Source organism: Prionailurus bengalensis, chromosome B1, assembly GCF_016509475.1.
Source record: "Prionailurus bengalensis isolate Pbe53 chromosome B1, Fcat_Pben_1.1_paternal_pri, whole genome shotgun sequence".
Taxonomy (NCBI): Eukaryota; Metazoa; Chordata; class Mammalia; order Carnivora; family Felidae; genus Prionailurus; species Prionailurus bengalensis.
Window position 1 is genome coordinate 136544379 of NC_057344.1, and position 18455 is coordinate 136562833.

General features: G+C 36.6%; 1 protein-coding gene across 1 annotated transcript in view; it reads left to right on the forward strand.

Annotated features, from left to right (window-relative positions):
- WDFY3 (WD repeat and FYVE domain containing 3) overlaps positions 1-18455 on the forward strand; it is a 277948-nt gene that overhangs the window by 231541 nt on the left and 27952 nt on the right. Inside the window, 11 exon segments of the mRNA XM_043572269.1 lie at positions 473-641; positions 3360-3523; positions 6107-6255; positions 7372-7492; positions 8311-8396; positions 10105-10185; positions 13141-13195; positions 13464-13583; positions 15069-15186; positions 16115-16221; positions 17776-17929. Coding sequence (XP_043428204.1) covers positions 473-641; positions 3360-3523; positions 6107-6255; positions 7372-7492; positions 8311-8396; positions 10105-10185; positions 13141-13195; positions 13464-13583; positions 15069-15186; positions 16115-16221; positions 17776-17929 — 1324 coding nt within the window.

The following is an 18455-nucleotide window of genomic DNA, read 5'->3' on the forward strand; positions in this document are numbered from 1 at the left end:
GGCACAGATGATTCCAACTGAATGGATGGGCCTTTAGGCCTGACTATTTAACTTTATTTTGCAAAGTTCCAGGCTCCTCACAAACCAGACATCCTCTTGCAACTTGATGCTCTCCAACACTGGGTGTTCTCTTTACTGTCTAAGAAGGTTTTCTAATACATCTACTACAGTGAGGCCATGCAGTACTAACATGAAAACATTATTTGACTAGAGGTGATTTATTTCTATTTCAAGAAGAAAAACTGCTAATAATGTTTTTGTAATTTATGTATGTTTTAAAAACCAATACAATTTAAAAGTAGAGAAACTTAACCCAAAAGTGTATGGATTTTTTGTGTATAAATATAGTCTGTCAAAAATCCCTTTAAAAAGGTAACACATAATGAAGTCTTGACACCATACCTTCCCTAGGAAGCTTATATTTTAATTCTGAAAATAACTACCTGAATCCTTTTCTTCCGTTATTTCTTAGAAACCTGCTCGATACAGAAGAGCTGTAAGTTATGACAGTAAAGAATACTACATGCGACTAGCCTCTGGCAATCCAGCCATTGTCCAGGATGCCATTGTGGAGAGTTCAGAAGGTGAAGCTACACAGCAAGAACCAGAGCATGGCGAAGATACTATTGCTAAGGTCAAAGGTCAGCCTTCCTCTTGGATTTAGTTAAAAATGACTTTGGATCGTCTCTTACATTTGAATTTTTATGAAAATATGAGCTACTGCAAAGAGTAGGGCCAACCCTAGGGATAAAAGTATCCATTCATATTTTACAATTTCACTCTTCTTAAAAATTGATTTCTATATTAGAACTAAAGAGACTGGCTCTTCTTTCTTGCCTACAGATAGATAGAATGTGCCTATTGGCCTGATAGTTTGTTTTTAGTGCATTTGGCAGAACTCTCAGTGTTACCTGACACTTTAATCCAATGCCCCGATAACCAAATAAATATTTATAAAATTAAAACAACTACTAAATGTGTTATTAGTGCATGTTAGACAATAGGTAAGAAATTTCTTCCTATGAGCTAAGACAGATTATTCCAGATCTGTGCTTTATGAGCTTAGTAAAACATACCTGAGATGATGAATTAGATATGGACTTTTTAATTCTGTACTTTTATATATGTGTGCCCCCCTCCCCCTTCCTGCAGCTTTTCCATGATCTAAATCTTAACAAACCCCACCAGACCTTGAAGACACTGGTCAGATTTCAAATCCTCCTTCTCTGAAGCCTTTTCCAACTTCCCTGTCCACCGAGAACATTTTGCTCATATCTCTTACAGCAATTTCAGTGTTTTTCACTGCTTTATGTTTTCTAAACATAAGTTTCTCAGAGGCAAGAGATCCTTTTTCTTCTCACCAATGACTTTTGGCACATGCCCAATGCAAAATGGGGATTCAGTCAATATTGAATAAGTAAATCGGTCCATTGTTTTAACTCCTTTAAGCCTCTGATTCATGATAAATTCAAAAGTCTTGGCATATTCTGTAAACAAAGCCTCAGAATATAAATTGAGGACTTCAAATTAAAAATAAATTTCAGATCCAGTTGATTAAAAAACATAGTATATGACCACATCAACAAAACACCCCATCAAAAATTGTGATCCGTCTCTCTTATTATTATTATAATATTCATCTTCTCATTGTGACTATGACTTCGTAAGCCTTTCGTAATCTAACATTTTCCTAGAATCCTTGAAACTTGTAGTAGTTGAGCAAGGTTTATAGTCTTCTAATTTTCTTGACATTGCCCCAGCACAGTTTCACAAGTGGGTCCAAAGCTGAATTTACTTAATATAAGCTAAGGTATACTTCAGAGTTAGTCAGATGACCTGTGTTTGGGTCATTGGCACTTGACTTGGCTTGGCCCCATTTTCCTAATCTCCAATGGAGGTAAAACCACAAATTTTGGTGTCCCTACTGTGTTGTGCATGGTATTATGCTAGACATAGAATTGGAAGTTTTGATTTATTAAAAATAATGCAACTATAGAGGCATCTGGCTGGCTCAGTCAGTACAGCATCTGACTCTTGATACGGGGGTTGTGAATTCAAGCCTCACATTGGGCATAGAACTTAACTTTCAAAAAAAAAAAAAAATATATATATATATATATATAAGCTTTTCTCCCTTGTGGATATTCTCAGCAGGACTTGATCTCTTTTGCTTACTTATTATACTCTTTCATATATAAAAAGAAGGTTCTTCTCAAGGCAGAGCAGAACCTCTGATAACTCATGCTCAAAGGACAAGATTCTAAAAGGCTGACTTAAGCTTTTGCAACATTCTTAGCACAATTATCATTGGTTGGTGTACCATGACTTTTTGGGACAAGTATAGAATATTAATTTAATTAAGTGTTGGGTTTAGAGTGTATTTTGAGTGCTTCTCATACTTTGGCATCTCATCAATTGATTTTAATGTCACCTCCTGTGGTTATTAATAAAATTTTCAAAATATAGACAGTAGAATGTTTCCTTAACCTGCAAATTAGGTCACCTGTCCTGTATTTTAAAGAATTGTATTTTTTTTTTTTTTTAATTTTTTTTTTTCAACATTTATTTATTTTTTGGGACAGAGAGAGACAGAGCATGAATGGGGGAGGGGCAGAGAGAGAGGGAGACACAGAATCGGAAGCAGGTTCCAGGCTCTGAGCCATCAGCCCAGAGCCCGATGCGGGGCTCGAACTCACGGACTGCGAGATCGTGACCTGGCTGAAGTCGGATGCTTAACCGACTGCGCCACCCAGGCGCCCCAAGAATTGTATTTTTTAATGATGTGATGATTTGGTCACCTTGATTCATATATGAATGACCATATTGCTGCTTGTTACATAAGTCTTGAAATAGTCCTCATTGGGCCTTCCATGTAGGTGGGTTCTCTTATAATCATATTTATAACTTGCTGTCTTTAATTTTGTTTCTGATAGTGATTGATCATTTGTTTATGATACCCCCTCAATGACACCTGTCCATAAGAAACACCATTCTTACTATTAATTATGCTAAGCTCTCTATCATCATCTGACACTTATTTAGTATTTACTATTAAATACGATGCTAAGCATGAATAAGCAATTAAATCCTCCCAACAGCCCTCTAAGATAGATGGTATTTTTGTCCCAGTTTTATAGATGAGGAAACTGAAGTTCAGAGAAGGCAGATAGATAATTCTCCAGGGTCACATAACTATTTCACTTTAGGGCCTATGTCTTCAATCACTGCATTGTGCTGCCTCCCTGTACCTTTCAGAGTTATCTCATTTCGGAAATATGTGGGAGAGACTGCCTGAGCCCAAACTGCTTCCCAAATGGCCCCTGCAAGGTCACATGGCTGTCATGGTTATTATCCCATAGGTCTGGTCAAGCCTCCTCTAAAACGGTCTCGATCCGCACCTGATGGAGGAGATGAGGAGAGCCAGGAGCAACTACAAGACCAGATTGCTGAGGGCAGCTCTATAGAGGAGGAGGAGAAAACAGACAATGCTACCCTACTGCGCCTGTTGGAGGAAGGAGAAAAGGTACTGTGCTTCTAAAAAGTAAGGATTGTATTTAAGTGACTTGTTTCCATTTTACAAGACTAACTGATAGGTATTTATCTGGTAGCAGAAGATAAATATTTTAGCCCCTAAAATGAAATACAGGGTGAATAGTAGGCAGCCTTTTGGATTCAGTACTCTACATCTGTCATTTTCAGGATTTTCTGACCGATCTGAACACACTAAACAGCACAAAGCTTCATCAAATACAGTATTAACATTGATACCTAGTTTACTCTATCTCTGTACCCTTTATTAGACTATACTTATTGCCATAATTTTCTGTTTCAAACCCATGCACGCAACCCACTCAGTAATCTGGTCTTGTTTTGTTTTGTTTTGTTTTGTTTTGTTTTGTTTTGTTTTTTTAAACACCTCCATAGTTCCATTAACCATGTACAAGCATCTTCAGCCCATCCGTATCATCATCCCCAGGCTTATATTTAAGCCCCATCTCCTTTACTCGCAGAAGACCGCCTTACCTTTCTACTTCTCTCCCGACCTCTTAACACCCTGCTGACCTGTTCAGGCTCACTTCACTGACTCTGCCTTATAAGCCTAATAAGCTTATAAGCAGCACTCTATGCCCCACAGTTGACCACATCCATAATACTAGCGCTTTACTCTGTGCTTTACTCACTGTGTTTTCTGCCAAGATGCCCCTCTTTCCATCACGTGCATAATAATCTATCCTGGGGGCTCCCATTTGGTACAATCTCATTTCCCATGATCTCTTTAATACTCAGATGTAGGAGGCTTTCTTTGATTGTCTTGCCAGCTCAGGCTTGCCTGGATACCCCTCCCCTGTGCTCTTACAGTGCCTTGTATGTATTGTTCTCCTTTATCATGTCATGAATGTTCCTGTGCCTATCTCTTCCCATAGGCAGGGAGCTCCTTATAGCCAGGCAGTGTTTCTTACTCCAATCCCCATTGCCTTACACAGTTCCAGTCACCTAATAGATACCCAATAAACTTCTGAAGGAAGAAGTGACTAGTTGAGTAAATAAAAGAATAAATAAATGAAGGAATGAGTGAGTTAAACAGGTTGTGAATATTGACTTTTTAAAGTGTGGTCTTTTTGCCTCTCATATTAGGCCTTAGTGTAACCCTTGAAATCTTACCCACTAAGGTATAACCAGAATTTAGGGTATGATTTTTAAAATTCTGTTTGAATATATGGCTTAATTAATCTTGAATGAAAATATTTTTAAAAATCATGTAATTATAAAAGTACATGAGGTCTGAAGGAAGCACAAGAGAGGCTTCTGAAGTCTTGGGAATGTTCTGTTTCTTAATCTGGATGCTGGCTATGTTATATTTTTAGCATTTGAAAATTCACCAAGCTATGCACTTAAAAAAACATTTTTGTGTTTGTATCTTACACTACAATAGAATGATTTTCAAAGTATTGGGTTTTTTTCCTATAACATTCTACATTTTTACTATAAAAGTAGTTCAGATGTGTTGAAAATTGACTACGTTTGCATGTTTTAGAAAAATCTGTTTTCTAACACTCATTTTTCAAACTTTTAATCTCATTAAGTACAGTTTTTGCTCTAATTGATTTACGTTTAAATAGTGCAAGAAGTATATTCAGACTGACATTTGTTTGACTCTAGATTGGTTGCTGATACTTTTTCCTTGACTCATGTTGAACTGAGTTTAAGCAAGAAGGAACTAGATCTTGCCCGTTGGAAAGAGAACAATACTTACATTGAGAGATTTAGCAACTCTTTTTGACTATGAGGAAAATACAACTTCTGCCAAGTTTGGCTTTGTACAATGGCAGAGCAGTCTGCCAGGCAGGCAGGACCCCAGGTGGGGAGCGAATAGGGACAAATGTCACAGTCCCCATTCCGGGAGATATTGTGTAAAAAGACGAAAGTGAGTTGCATAAAAGAGAAGATCACCAACAGTCTCTAACACGATTGCATATGTTATCTCTGTAACTCTCACAACAAGCCAGTGTTGATTTGAAATTCACAAATGCAGACAGAGAGGCCCAGAGAAATTAAGAAAGTTGGCTAAATCCACAACTGAGTGTCAGGACTGGGGGGATTCACTCAGGATTATCGGGATCAACAGACCTTTTGCACTCTTGACTCACAAAGGGCACAATCCTAATCTCCTTACATGTATACCTCAATTCTCTTTTTTTTTTTCTGCCAAGTTTATTGTCTCTGTCTCCTTCCTTATCTAACTTGTTCATCGCTCCTAGAACCTAGTACACATGTCCCTGGCACACGGTGAGTACTCTGTGGATAGTGGGAGAAGTGGATTGGATGGATAGGTGTTGGATGTGAGTTAAATGGTTGTCTCCTTTTACTGAACTCAAGTGAAAATCAGATTGCAGTTTTAGCTGATTCTTTTTAATATGCTTAAACTCAGGTTTAATGTGCTTAACTCCAGGGAAACCGTAACAGTGCATCTCGGTAAAATCCTGTTTGCCCACCAAATCCATATTTTCAAAACATTTTGTTTCAGTTATATCAAAAAAGAAATTATCAGGGTTGTTGGATTTCTTTTTTTAACTCTCTTAATGAATGTTTATGGTTTTCTTTATAGATTCAACACATGTACCGCTGTGCTCGGGTCCAGGGCCTAGATACAAGTGAGGGGCTACTTCTTTTTGGTAAAGAGCATTTTTATGTGATTGATGGATTTACAATGACAGCAACCAGGGAAATAAGAGACATTGAAACCTTACCTCCAAAGTAAGTAAATGAATGAAGAGACACAGTACAGCTATCTTGAGAAAACAATATGTATTTACATAGTGTTGTTTTAATCCAAAACTTGTGTTCTGAGTAACATTATCTTTCAGTTTGTGTGCATTTGTCATTAAATATTCACAAAGGGGAATAGTTATTTGAAGGTAAGAAAACACTTGTCTTATTTATCAAAATGAAAATTAAATAAAATGAATTGTTCTGCATTCATAGCAGTAGACCCCAAATTCCTTGTATTATTCTGTGTATAAACTTTAGAATTTGCAAATTGTCCTTTTTTAATTTTAGTGCAGACACAGTTGTAGAGGAAATGCAGGTGGCTTCATAGTACTCTAACAAATGGAAGAGCGGCCATGTCCTCTGCGCCTTGAAGCAGTGTGACAAAAGCACAGGCAGGAATAAAGTGAGTTTTGTCTGTCTTCCTTTTCTTCTGCCAGTCCTGTGATGGGATGACAGTGGGTAACAGAAACCCAGAAGACAGACAAAGCCAGAAGGAGCACAAAAATCTTAAAGCTTAGTCAGCATGTTCTTCTCTCTTTAACATTTTGAATACCTAACACTGTCGAATGCAGACACAGCCTCTGCGATCCATTCCTAGGAGATGTTTCAGATAATTACTGTCAGCAACAATCAGGGCCACATTCATGGGCCCCTGGCTGCATATGAAAATACTAAAAATTATATTTTGTGGCTGTTGCTTTAAAGATGAATATATTAATATTATACATTAAACCATTTTCTTCTACCAAAAAGTGTAATTTTTTTCTTTCGATTAAAAAAAATTAAAACTTTTTCTTGGGCCTGTAAAACTATGGGGGACTACACACTGTACCAGCTATGCCTGTTAGATAAGTTGTAACATGGGATTTTTAAAATTATATCATCAAAGAGGGTTCTTTGTACACTGAACAGTGGATACATTATTCTCTTAAACATGCTTTTTTGTTAAATGTGTTTAAATATAACTTAAACATATATCAGTATTCTGATATATTGTTGCCTGCTCCTATTCACATGTTAAAAATAACATTCCCTTTGTTGAACAGTGAATTTATCTCTTGCTGTGTTTTGTTTATCTTTGTTTCTCTTGCCTGCCTATAGTATGCATGAGCCAATTATCCCCAGAGGAGCCAGGCAAGGTCCCAGTCAACTCAAAAGAACATGCAGCATTTTTGCATATGAAGATATCAAGGAAGTACATAAAAGGCGGTATCTCCTGCAGGTGGGTTGTTTTAGTAGTACCGAACATTTTGTCATGTTCCTTTATTCAGAGGATGTTTTATTTTATTTAAAAAGAATGTTTTTTTATGTGTATTTATTTGGGGAGAGAGAGAGAGCACAAGCAGGGAGGGGCAGAGAGACAGGGAGACACAGAATCTGAAGCAGGCTTCAGGCTCTGAGCTATCAGCACAGAGCCTGATGTGGGGCTCAGACTCACAGCTGTGAGATCATGACCCAAGCCGAAGTCAGATGCTTAACTGACTGAGCCACCCAGGCACTCCTATTCAGAGGATACTTTAAAACCCATACTTGCCATGAAAACCCTTTATAGGATCCACACTATCCCTTACAGTATTTCCTTAGATGATTTTATGATAGGCAAACTCATGTCACATGGGTGCACAATTCTGTATATTACATGTTTTTTTTAACAAAACCTGAATGATATCTTTGCTCTCACAGCTTTCCCTGTAGCATCCAAATCAACATATAAGTATGTAAATATGTAAATGTATAAATATATGTTTATATAAATATATGTTTTAATATAAAAATTGCATTTTCACTATAATTTTCCTAAATTATAGTTTTAAAATTACTTTATTTTACCATTATTCTGTTAAAGATTTCAGAAACAAATTGAACTGAACAAATTGGCTCTGTTTATTTTGTAATTTAATCTGCTGGGAATTCATGACTTTAAAAGTGTCCTTCAGTCAAAAAGTTAACTTCTTTAACAATATAGATATTCATAGTGGGAAAGTTAATATCTAACCTTTTTTGTGATGTTTCTTAATGTTTTCTCTTTGATCATTTCAGCCTATTGCTGTGGAAGTTTTCTCTGGAGATGGACGGAATTACCTCCTTGCTTTTCAGAAAGGAATTAGAAATAAAGTCTATCAAAGGTATTGTTTATTAGGAATACTTTATAATGCTATCATGGGAAGGAATGGAAAGGAAGCTGGTACCAGATAAGCTAGTTTTAGAAGTCTAGGATTTAGATCAGTAAATTAGCTTCTTTGAAAAAATGTTTCATTTTTGCCAAGCTCTGGAAACATGGTTCTTCTAATTAGCTTTTAAAATGATGCTACTCTGTTGTGAAATACTGTTCATCTTTCTGGTCACTATAGATATCATCAAAAGCTACTTTAACCATTGAGTCCTGTGTCTCTCACTGTAAAAGGATGATGAAACAGTAATTTAAAAAAATCGTACTTCAGGTTCAAAATAGGGTTCTTTCCTATTTACCACAAAAGAAGATCGTGCCATGCCTTGCTACTGAGTGCAGAGACTTAGCTGCCTTAGAAATTATATTCATATGACCCCTTCTCTGGCCTTGCAAGGGAGACTGATATTTTCATCCTCAAAAAATTAGCATAGCCAAATAAAAGTTAATCTAACCTAATCATATTTTACTTTTGGTAAGCTAAAATTTACCTTTTCAAAAGCATTATGTATATACATGGTGCTGGAAAATATTTCTGTTGGATATATGAAGAGAAAGGCTTTTATGAACTGATCTCAGATACAAGAGACCTTCTCTAAACTGTTTGAAGGGTGGTGTAGATCCTAGCAAGCCCTCTAATAAGGGAAGTTTTATATTTCACATTATTTCTGTGAGCAATGTCTGATGCCAAGCAACATTGCCTATCATTACAGTATAGTAATATTACCTGTGGGCCCTGGGGATGAGGGTGGTTCTTAAAGTGGGTGTAGATGGTGATTGGTAATCCACAATTCCTTTTACATATGGGAAGAGCTAATCAAATGGCTGAAATTTTAGTTATCTGTCTCATTCACTTGTACAGGCGATGTTGTTTTCAAGACTAAGAAATTATTTGCTCTTCATAGTTAGCAGCCGTTACAAGGAGATGAGTTTGTTTTTCTCTGAGAAATTTCTGTGTATATACCAAGTTTAGGGTCCACATCCATTCTAAGAATTTTCCCATAACCCTCTTCTGCCTTTAAAATATTTATGGTGTGGGCGCCTGGGTGGCTCAGTTGGTTAAGCATCTGGCTCTTGATTTTGGCTCAGGTCATGATTTCATGGTTTGTGGGATTGAGCCCCCATCAGGGTCTGCGCTGACAGCACGGAGCCTGCTTGGGATTCTCTCTCTCCCCCTCTCCCTCTGCCCCTCCCTCCCTCCCTCAAAATAAACATAAATAAATAAATAGTAAATAAAATACTTCTATCGACATTGTAAGTAACTCTGAAAAACAGGTGTGTCACATAAAGTTGCTCATCTTGTATGTATCTTCACTTGTTTAGTATTGTCCCTGTTCTGTCATTTGCTTAGCTGTCATTGTTACTTGCTGCCATATGAATATTTAGCTGTTAATCACTTTTTAGGACTTCACTAAGTTGAGTCCCTTTCTGTGAATCAGTGTCAGAAGGCTTTTCTTCCAGTAATGTGACAGCGTGTTTAAAATCCAAAATGATAGATTTTGCTGCGGCCCTTTGTATTTGGCTTTGTAACAGAGTATTCCAGTTATTGTGTATTCCCTTTGAAAAGGTAGTGGAGGGGTAAATGCAGCAGTTAAGATTTAAATGAATCATCCTTTTTGAGTCTCCTATTAGATCCTGACTTTGACATGCTGTTTTTTCTTTTCCAGGTTTTTGGCCGTAGTGCCGTCTCTAACTGACAGCTCAGAGTCTGTGTCTGGGCAACGACCAAACACAAGCGTGGAGCAGGGGTAGGTTGTTTGCTGCTTGTGTCAGTTTAATAGTGAAATCAGGACGGTGTGCATCTGCATAGTAGCAGTTGATATTTTTAATGAGTGTTTTCCCCTCCTGGGAAATACTGAAAACTAAATACTGAAGGAAAAAGAAACGGTGTGCATGCTCACTCGTGTCAGATCAGCACTCAATTTTGGTCGATTTCCGCAAGCCTTCTAAGCATGCATATAGTCCTATGTGCATAATTGAGTTTTTTATTATAAACACAGATTTTTCTTCTGCTTTTTCCATTCTTTGTTGTAGGTAACCGTTTCCCACTGCTTTTAAAAAATTCTTCAGAAATATTACTTTTATTGACTACGTATTTATTGTATGTCTAAAGCACTCTCTTGTTTTTGGATATTTTATCTTTCTCTGGTTTCCTTATTCTAATAGTTCAAGTGTGATTGCTCATTATTTTTTTAGGGTAAAGTCCCCTTAGTTAAAAAAGAGGGAGGTATGAATTTTAAGGCTTTCGGTACACAAAACCAACTTGATTTCCATAAAAATTATACGTATTTATATTCCACCTTTAGTGGATAAGGTTACTTTTCTCACAGATGCTTGCCAGCTTTTTATATTTATCTTTTCATTTTTATTTTATAAAATGCTTTCTCAATTTTTCAACATGCATTTCTTTTATTTTAGTAATCTTGAGTTTTATAATATGTTTGTTAGCCATTTAAAATCACCATTTGTTAGGGGCGCCTGGGTGGCTCAGTCAGTTGAGCATCCGACTTCAGCTCAGGTCATGATCTTGCAGTTTGTGAGTTTGAGCCCTGCATCCTGGAGGCTGCTTCGGATTCTGTGTCTCCCTCTCTCTGCCCCTTCCCTGCTCATGCTCTGTCTCTGTGTCTCAAAAATGAATAAACATTAAGGTTTTTTTTTAATTTTAAAATCACCATTTTCGAGTTATCCATAACTTTGCCTATTTTTTTTTCCTGAATTCTTTTTTGTTGGCAGTATTGATAGAGATTTGATCGTTTTTAATTGGGATATAATTGACACACAATTATAGTAGTTTCACGTATACACCATAATGATATGATATTTGTGTAAAGTGAGAAATGATCACTACAAGAAGTCTACTTAACCTTTTCCCTGAGTTCTTATTATCAATTTGTATGGGGGGTTTTCTATAATAATATATTACTCCTTTGCTTGCTATATTTGTTACAGCAAATTGCCCAGTTTTCCTCTTAATTTTTTTAACAATTTAAATTTAAACTTCCTTATGCTCATTTTAGCTGCTTTTAATCTTAGAAAGTCCTTGTGGATGATACAGCCATTTTAAAAATCCAACTACCCAGCTCCATTTAGTCACTCAGGAACTGGTAGCCCTTTATAATCCATTGGAAAAGAAGCAATGTTTTGGGGCTACAAATGAATGCAGCTTGAAAGAAAGTGACTTCAGACTTTACTGGGGATTCTATAATTCATAAATAAAATTTGATTCCAGTCTGTGTGCATCTAACTATATTAAGTTTGTATGTTTCTCTTTTAAGTTGTTGCTTTTCTTTTTCTTTAGCTGTTTAGCAAATACAAATGGTAAAAATGTGCTGCTGTTAAGCCCAGATCATGTTCTGTTCCTGATCATTGGTGTTGTTACTAAGATAAATAACAGGAAATAAAAGGCCTGGTTACAGCACATTGAGCCTTTTTTTCTATGTGTAATTAAATTGCCAATACTTTTACCTGCTTAGATAATCTTCAACTTATTTCATTGTTCTTGCTACTTTCTGTGCCAAGTTGGCAGTTCTTAAAGATATTTTAAAAGCCCAAAGGCGAGAAGCAGAAATTCGTTTCCAACTTTATTAACCTTTTCACTTGTTCCCTTTCTTATAAAGTGGAGGAGTCGACATAGCTCTTTTTCCAGGAAGAATTTCTGTACATTCAATTTGCATGATAGGAAGAACTTATCTAGAAGTGGAAAGTGTTAGCCGTACTGTTGAACTGGATATGTTTAAGAACTAAGGTTGACAAATCCATTAATTTCCTTTCAGTCAATAAAATACATACTTTTAAGTGCTTTCCTACCAGTTCAATGAGTAACTCACAATCTTCAAATCATTAATTATTAATATTGTAAAACCGTTAAACCTTGGAAAGGGTTTTACAGCATTCTAGGAAAGTCTGATATCCAAGAAAGTTCATAATTTTAAATGATCTGAATAGCAATGACTTTCCTGTCATAAAATATTCATCTTTCTGTTCACTCTTCAACATCTCTTTTAGGAAATGTGCCACGCACCTAGTATGTACAGAATATTGTATACTATTTCAATTATTCCAATTTAATGTCCTTAAATGTGTTTACATAGGGATTATTGTAAAAGGTAGACCGTTGGGCTAGATCATTGTTTTTCGAACTTTTGCCATAACCCTTAGTAAAAGAATATACTTTACATTGCATCCCAGGACTCACAAACTGAGTTACAAATACTAAAACAAAATTGTCTGCAAGCGCTTTCCCTTACTGCATGTGATGTCTTTCAGTATTCTGTTTTCTTCAGTTTAATTCCATGTTCATATTTCAAAATGTTGATTACAGGGACACCTGGGTGGCTCAGTCGGTTAAGCATCCGACTTCGGCTCAGGTCATGATCTCATGGTTTGTGAGTTTAAGCCCTGTATTGAGCTCTGTGCTGACAGCTCGGGGCCTGGAGCCTGCTTCAGATTCTGTGTCTCCCTCTCTCTCTGCTCCTCCCCTGCTCATGCCTGGTCTCTCTCTGTCTCTCAAAAATAAATGTTAAAAAAAACAAAAGCAAAAAAATGCAAAATGTTGATTACCATCCACTTAGCTGATTTCATGACCCATTAATAATAGGTCTTACATAGTTTGAAAAATTTCTGGACCAGTTAAATTTTTCAACTTTATTATTACTCAGATTTAAAATGATATGGCCTACAATTTAATTATTTCTTGCTTTTAGATCTGGGTTGCTTAGCACCTTGGTTGGAGAGAAGTCTGTGACTCAAAGATGGGAGGTAGGCTTAATGAAAATATAAGCTTCATTCATAATTTATAGTTAGATAGTATAAGTCATATACTTATTCATTCATTCATATTATTACATTCAGTAATCCATAAGATATGTACATGAAAAATATTTTGCTCTTCTTATTAGGAAAACAAATGTTATAAAATCTGTTAAGAAGGAAACTGTCTTCTCTCTTATTTTGCATGTAAAATTTTTTTAAGTGAATGTAATGGAAATAATTGTCCTAAAATGAGTCTTTATTTATCTTTCCCAAGAGAGGTGAAATCAGCAACTTCCAGTATTTGATGCACTTGAACACTTTGGCTGGCAGATCCTATAATGATCTCATGCAGTATCCTGTCTTCCCCTGGATCCTTGCAGATTACGACTCAGAGGTAAATCTCAAATCGTTTTTGTGTAAGTGGAACACATTTTCAAAAGTAATTAAAAGATACTTCAGTTGCTTAAATGTTTTACTTGCTTTGTAATTTAAAGTTCTCAATAGGCACTTATTTCAAGAAGATGAGAAGAGTTTTAGCTTGGAGGTGTTTTTACAAAGTTTAGGTCATTGATGAACTTCTTAGATATTAATTCATAATATCTATTTGGTTTTCCTAAGTGCTAATTAATTTGTATCTGCTGGTTGGTGCCCCTCTGTCCTCTATACTACAGCCAGTTTCAGAAACAGTAATTTAATTGAGTCATCGCTCTGTTTAAAATTACTCAGTGAATGATCCTCACAGCTCAGTTCCCAACTGTTAGAACAGTGCCCTGTACTTAGCATAAAATTTAATGTTTGCTGAATTAACCAAAAAAGTATTTTGATTTTGCATATCGATTTTGAGAGGACAAGTATACTAACTTAACTTATATTCATGGATGTGGATTCATTTCTCCTGCCCAAGCCTTTAAAGTACAAGTATGGCCCAATGGGTTGGTCATGATACCCTTTAAAAGGACATAAATTACCCCTGGTATATATTTTACATTTTTACTTTTAAAACCCTCAGGTAGTAAATTTTGGTTCCCTTCTAAGTATATGCATTAGGTCAGTTAGAAATGAGCTTTCAAGGGGCTCCTGGGTGGCTCAGTCAGTTAAGCGTCCGACTTCAGCCCAGGTCACAATCTCACAGTTCGTGAGTTCGAGCCCCACATCAGGCTTGGTGCTGACAGCTTAGAGCCTGGAGTCTGCTTCGGATTCTGTGTCTCCCTGTCTCTGGTCCTCTGCTACTCGCACTCTATCTGTCTCTCAAAAATAAACAAACATTAAAAAAAAAATTTTTTTTTAAATGAGCTTTCAAAATAATCAGTGGTAGATGGAAAGACCCCATCCTATTTGGAAGTCACATGGTCTAGCGTGCAGAGAGAGGGACATCACACCAGGCCATGGTGTGAGTCCTGAGTGCTCTAGTTTATTTCACTTCCTGATTACCTCTAAGAAGAAAATACTCAGAAAGGAAGTTGGGGTGAAATGGGGGAGGAAAGGAAGAGAACAGAAAAGATATTTGGTTCTATAGTTATGAATGGCAATGAAAATAAAGATGAATCAGGGCCTTTGTGCTAAGTCTGCTGTCTCCTTGCCAAGACTGGGAAGGATTTTCCCTTATTCCTCCTCTCCAGACCTGGATCCTGAGTGTCTTCCTCTGTGAACACTTAATTTCCAAAGTAGTTGTCTTCATACTGAACCAGTTGACAAACTGCCATGTGTCTGTCTGTAAAGCATGGATAACCAGTAGGTGTACGGCATTATTTTGGAGCCCCATTCTGCCAGTGTGACCACAAACATTTATAAATCATCGTCTGCTATAGCCACCATTTCTACCTTGGTCACAACAAAAGGTGTATAGTAACTTGGAATTGGATTTCATTTTGTATTTTAGGAGGTAGACCTTACTAATCCCAAGACCTTTAGAAACCTGGCTAAGCCAATGGGTGCACAGACAGATGAACGATTAGCTCAATATAAGAAGCGATATAAAGACTGGGAAGATCCTAATGGTACGTAACTTTTCTTTTCATTGGACTTTTACCTCAGTTTCAAAAGTAAGTCATTATTTAACAGTCTGACATTCTTGTATCTTTCCCCAAATTGCTTATATGTCATCACATCTATATATGTTATATATGCACACATATTAACAGTTGTCAGATTTTGCATGCCAACTGATGGCCATGCTTAGAAGGCATGTTTTCGGTAGCTTATTAGGTACTGGCCAAAAACTAAATATGTCTGCTTTGTGTAGCGCAGCGATTTTCCATCAGATCATCTGCTTTTATCTCTAACTATATTTTAGCCAGGAATTATAGTTTCCTTTATTAAACTCTCTTTTAACTTATTGATGCACTTTTTGGAACCCTTTTGCTTTAAAAATAGTGGTAATAATAATTGGTTACCTCCTAAAACAGTATACTTATTTATTATGTTCAGTTTTTATCATGTGTCTCCCTCAAATGGGTGAAACAAACAAAGGAAAGAAAAACTAAGCCTAACAGTATTCCATGTGTGGACCTTTTATTCCCTGCTAAGGAGAGTAATAACAATTGCACAGTATTCATAGACAATTTGGAAATACATCATTGCAAAGCCAGAACCTCATAAAAAGTAATTGTAAGTCAAAATCCTGCTTTAGTGGAAGATAGTTTGCTAATAAGGTTTATCTGTTACAGTAAGCCTCAAAACATGAATTGCCAAATGTGCTAAGTTTGTGGGGAAAGGCATTGAATTCTACTTAATTTGGATGGATTACCGCCAGGTATGTAAGTGAGGAGTAGCAGTGCCATAAAGTTCCCACACTACAAATGCCGATACCAATTGTGTGTAGTGTCATAGCTCTCACGTGTGTGTTACGTTTTCAAGCCTATTAATACCAATTTTACTTTCCATATTTACTCTTATTTTCAATCATGCTTTAATTTTTTTGAACAGGAGAAACTCCAGCTTACCACTATGGGACCCACTATTCATCTGCAATGATTGTGGCTTCATACCTAGTAAGAATGGAGCCTTTCACTCAGATATTCTTAAGGCTGCAGGTAAAACTCTAAATGTAGTATTTTTCTATTTCATTCAAGCCTTCTTTCTATTTAAAATTGTGGCGCTTTTTTTTTTAATGTCATTATCTTGTCTTACAAGAAGCCCTATGACGTTTTAGTCACTGAAAATAGTCAAACATAATTCAAGTGGAATGTCATTGTATCAAAATTGATGAGTTAACTAGAATTTGTTTACAGTAAGCAAGTGCCAGGGTCCTTTAGTCAAAGAAGCAAGTACCTACCATGTGCTTTCCAGCCAGGTATATGGAATTCAGCCTTGACTGGTTGAATTCAACAAAAATTTAAAAAAGAGTAGTACAGTCTGGCTCATTTGCTGTCTTCTTCATTTTAATTGCTTTTCTCCACATTCTCTTTCCTTTATTCAGCAAATATTTATTGAATACCTACTGTGTACCAGGCACTGTTTTAAGTACATGGAAGATATCAGTGGGTAACGACCAAAGCCCTACTTTGTAGAGCTTACATATTTTAGTTGAGGGAAACAGATAAGGATAATGAATAAATACATTTTAAAGTGTTTTAAAATATGATAAATGCTATCAGAAAAATACAGATCAGAGAAAGGGGGATGGAAAGCACAGGAGTAGGAGGTAGGGGTAGGCACAGTGCAGTTTTAAATAGATTGGGCAGGGTAGGTCCCCTTTGAAAGGCGGCATGTGAACAAAAACTTGAAGGCCGTGAGGGAGTTACTCATGCAGACATCTGGAGAAAGTGTGTTCTAGGCAGAAGGAATAGCCCATGCGAGGGCCCCACGTCAGTCATGTGCCTGAGATGTTTTAGGAGCAGCAAGGAAGCCAGCGTCTGAAGCAGAGTAAGTGGGGGAGAAAGTCATAGAGGATGACATCAGAGAGGTGGCAGGCCTTGGTGGAATCGTATGGACTTTAGCATTTTCCTGCAATGAGCTTCATCAGAAAGACAGATACACGGTGTTCGCTTAAAACTCAGCAATAAGGAGTTTGAGGAAAAGGATGGTGTATCTATGAGGCTGTGTTAGCGAAAGAAACCCTTTTCTATTTGAATTTGTTGTATCTATAACTTCTTTTGATCACCTTCTTAGTTTTTCACCTAATTCTTGGCAGTGTGAGAACTTGAATGTCATGTTAATTTATAAAATTAGTCACACATATATAGATGGCTATACATGGCTACATTAGAATCTTTTCTTTTTTAGGAGAGCATCATCAAACCATGGAAGAATTCATATTTCCTTACACTCTTGCCCTCTCACCAAAAGCTAATTTCTTAATGATTTTTAAAGTCTTATTTGGATTTCACTTTGATTACAAAATATATACTTACTTTAAGCACTCTTCATAAAGAATATCCCCAAAAGGATTGGATTAATTTTCTTTTCATGATGATTTAAAATTTTATATTTTTGATGCAGGATGATGGAGACGATGGGATGATGATGGGAAATTGAATTTGTCACCAAATGTATTTATGTGGGTTTTTCAAGTGCCTGAGCTTGACAGAAGCTGTAAGGTGGGGATGGTTCTCTAACAGAGAGGTGTCTTCTCATTCCGCCTGCAGGGAGGCCACTTTGACCTGGCTGACCGAATGTTCCACAGTGTACGTGAGGCCTGGTATTCAGCATCAAAGCACAACATGGCAGATGTGAAAGAACTTATCCCAGAGTTTTTTTACTTACCAGAATTCCTGTTCAATTCCAACAACTTTGATCTAGGTACGTACGGCTGTGGCACCGTCTTAGGAACGTTAACCAATAGAAATGTCACTTTCCTGACTATTATCTGCAGTACACACTGACAAGAAAAGACTTCCTTGTGGTTTCAGCAGCTGTTGTTTACTATAATCGAGTGTGTAGAGTAAATATAAAAAGAAAAATAGATTTATGTTCAAAATAGCTGTTTCAAATGTAGAGTTTTAGGAAAATTTACAAATTGACCATATTACATCTAATGGTCAGAATATTGTTATTTCAATAAAAAACAAAGATGAAGTAAAATTTTATTTGAAAATTATTGTGATTGAAGGGCGCCTGCGTGGCTCGGTCGGTGAAGTGTCCAACTCTTCGTTTTGGCTCAGGTCATGATCTCGCAGTTTATAGGATCGAGCCCTACGTTGGGCTTGGCACTGGCAGTGCTAAGCCTGCTTAGGATTCTCTCTCCCTCTTTCTCAAAATAAATAAACTTTAGAAAAAAAAAATTATTATGATTGAAATTATTGCTGAAATGATATACTCAAATTTT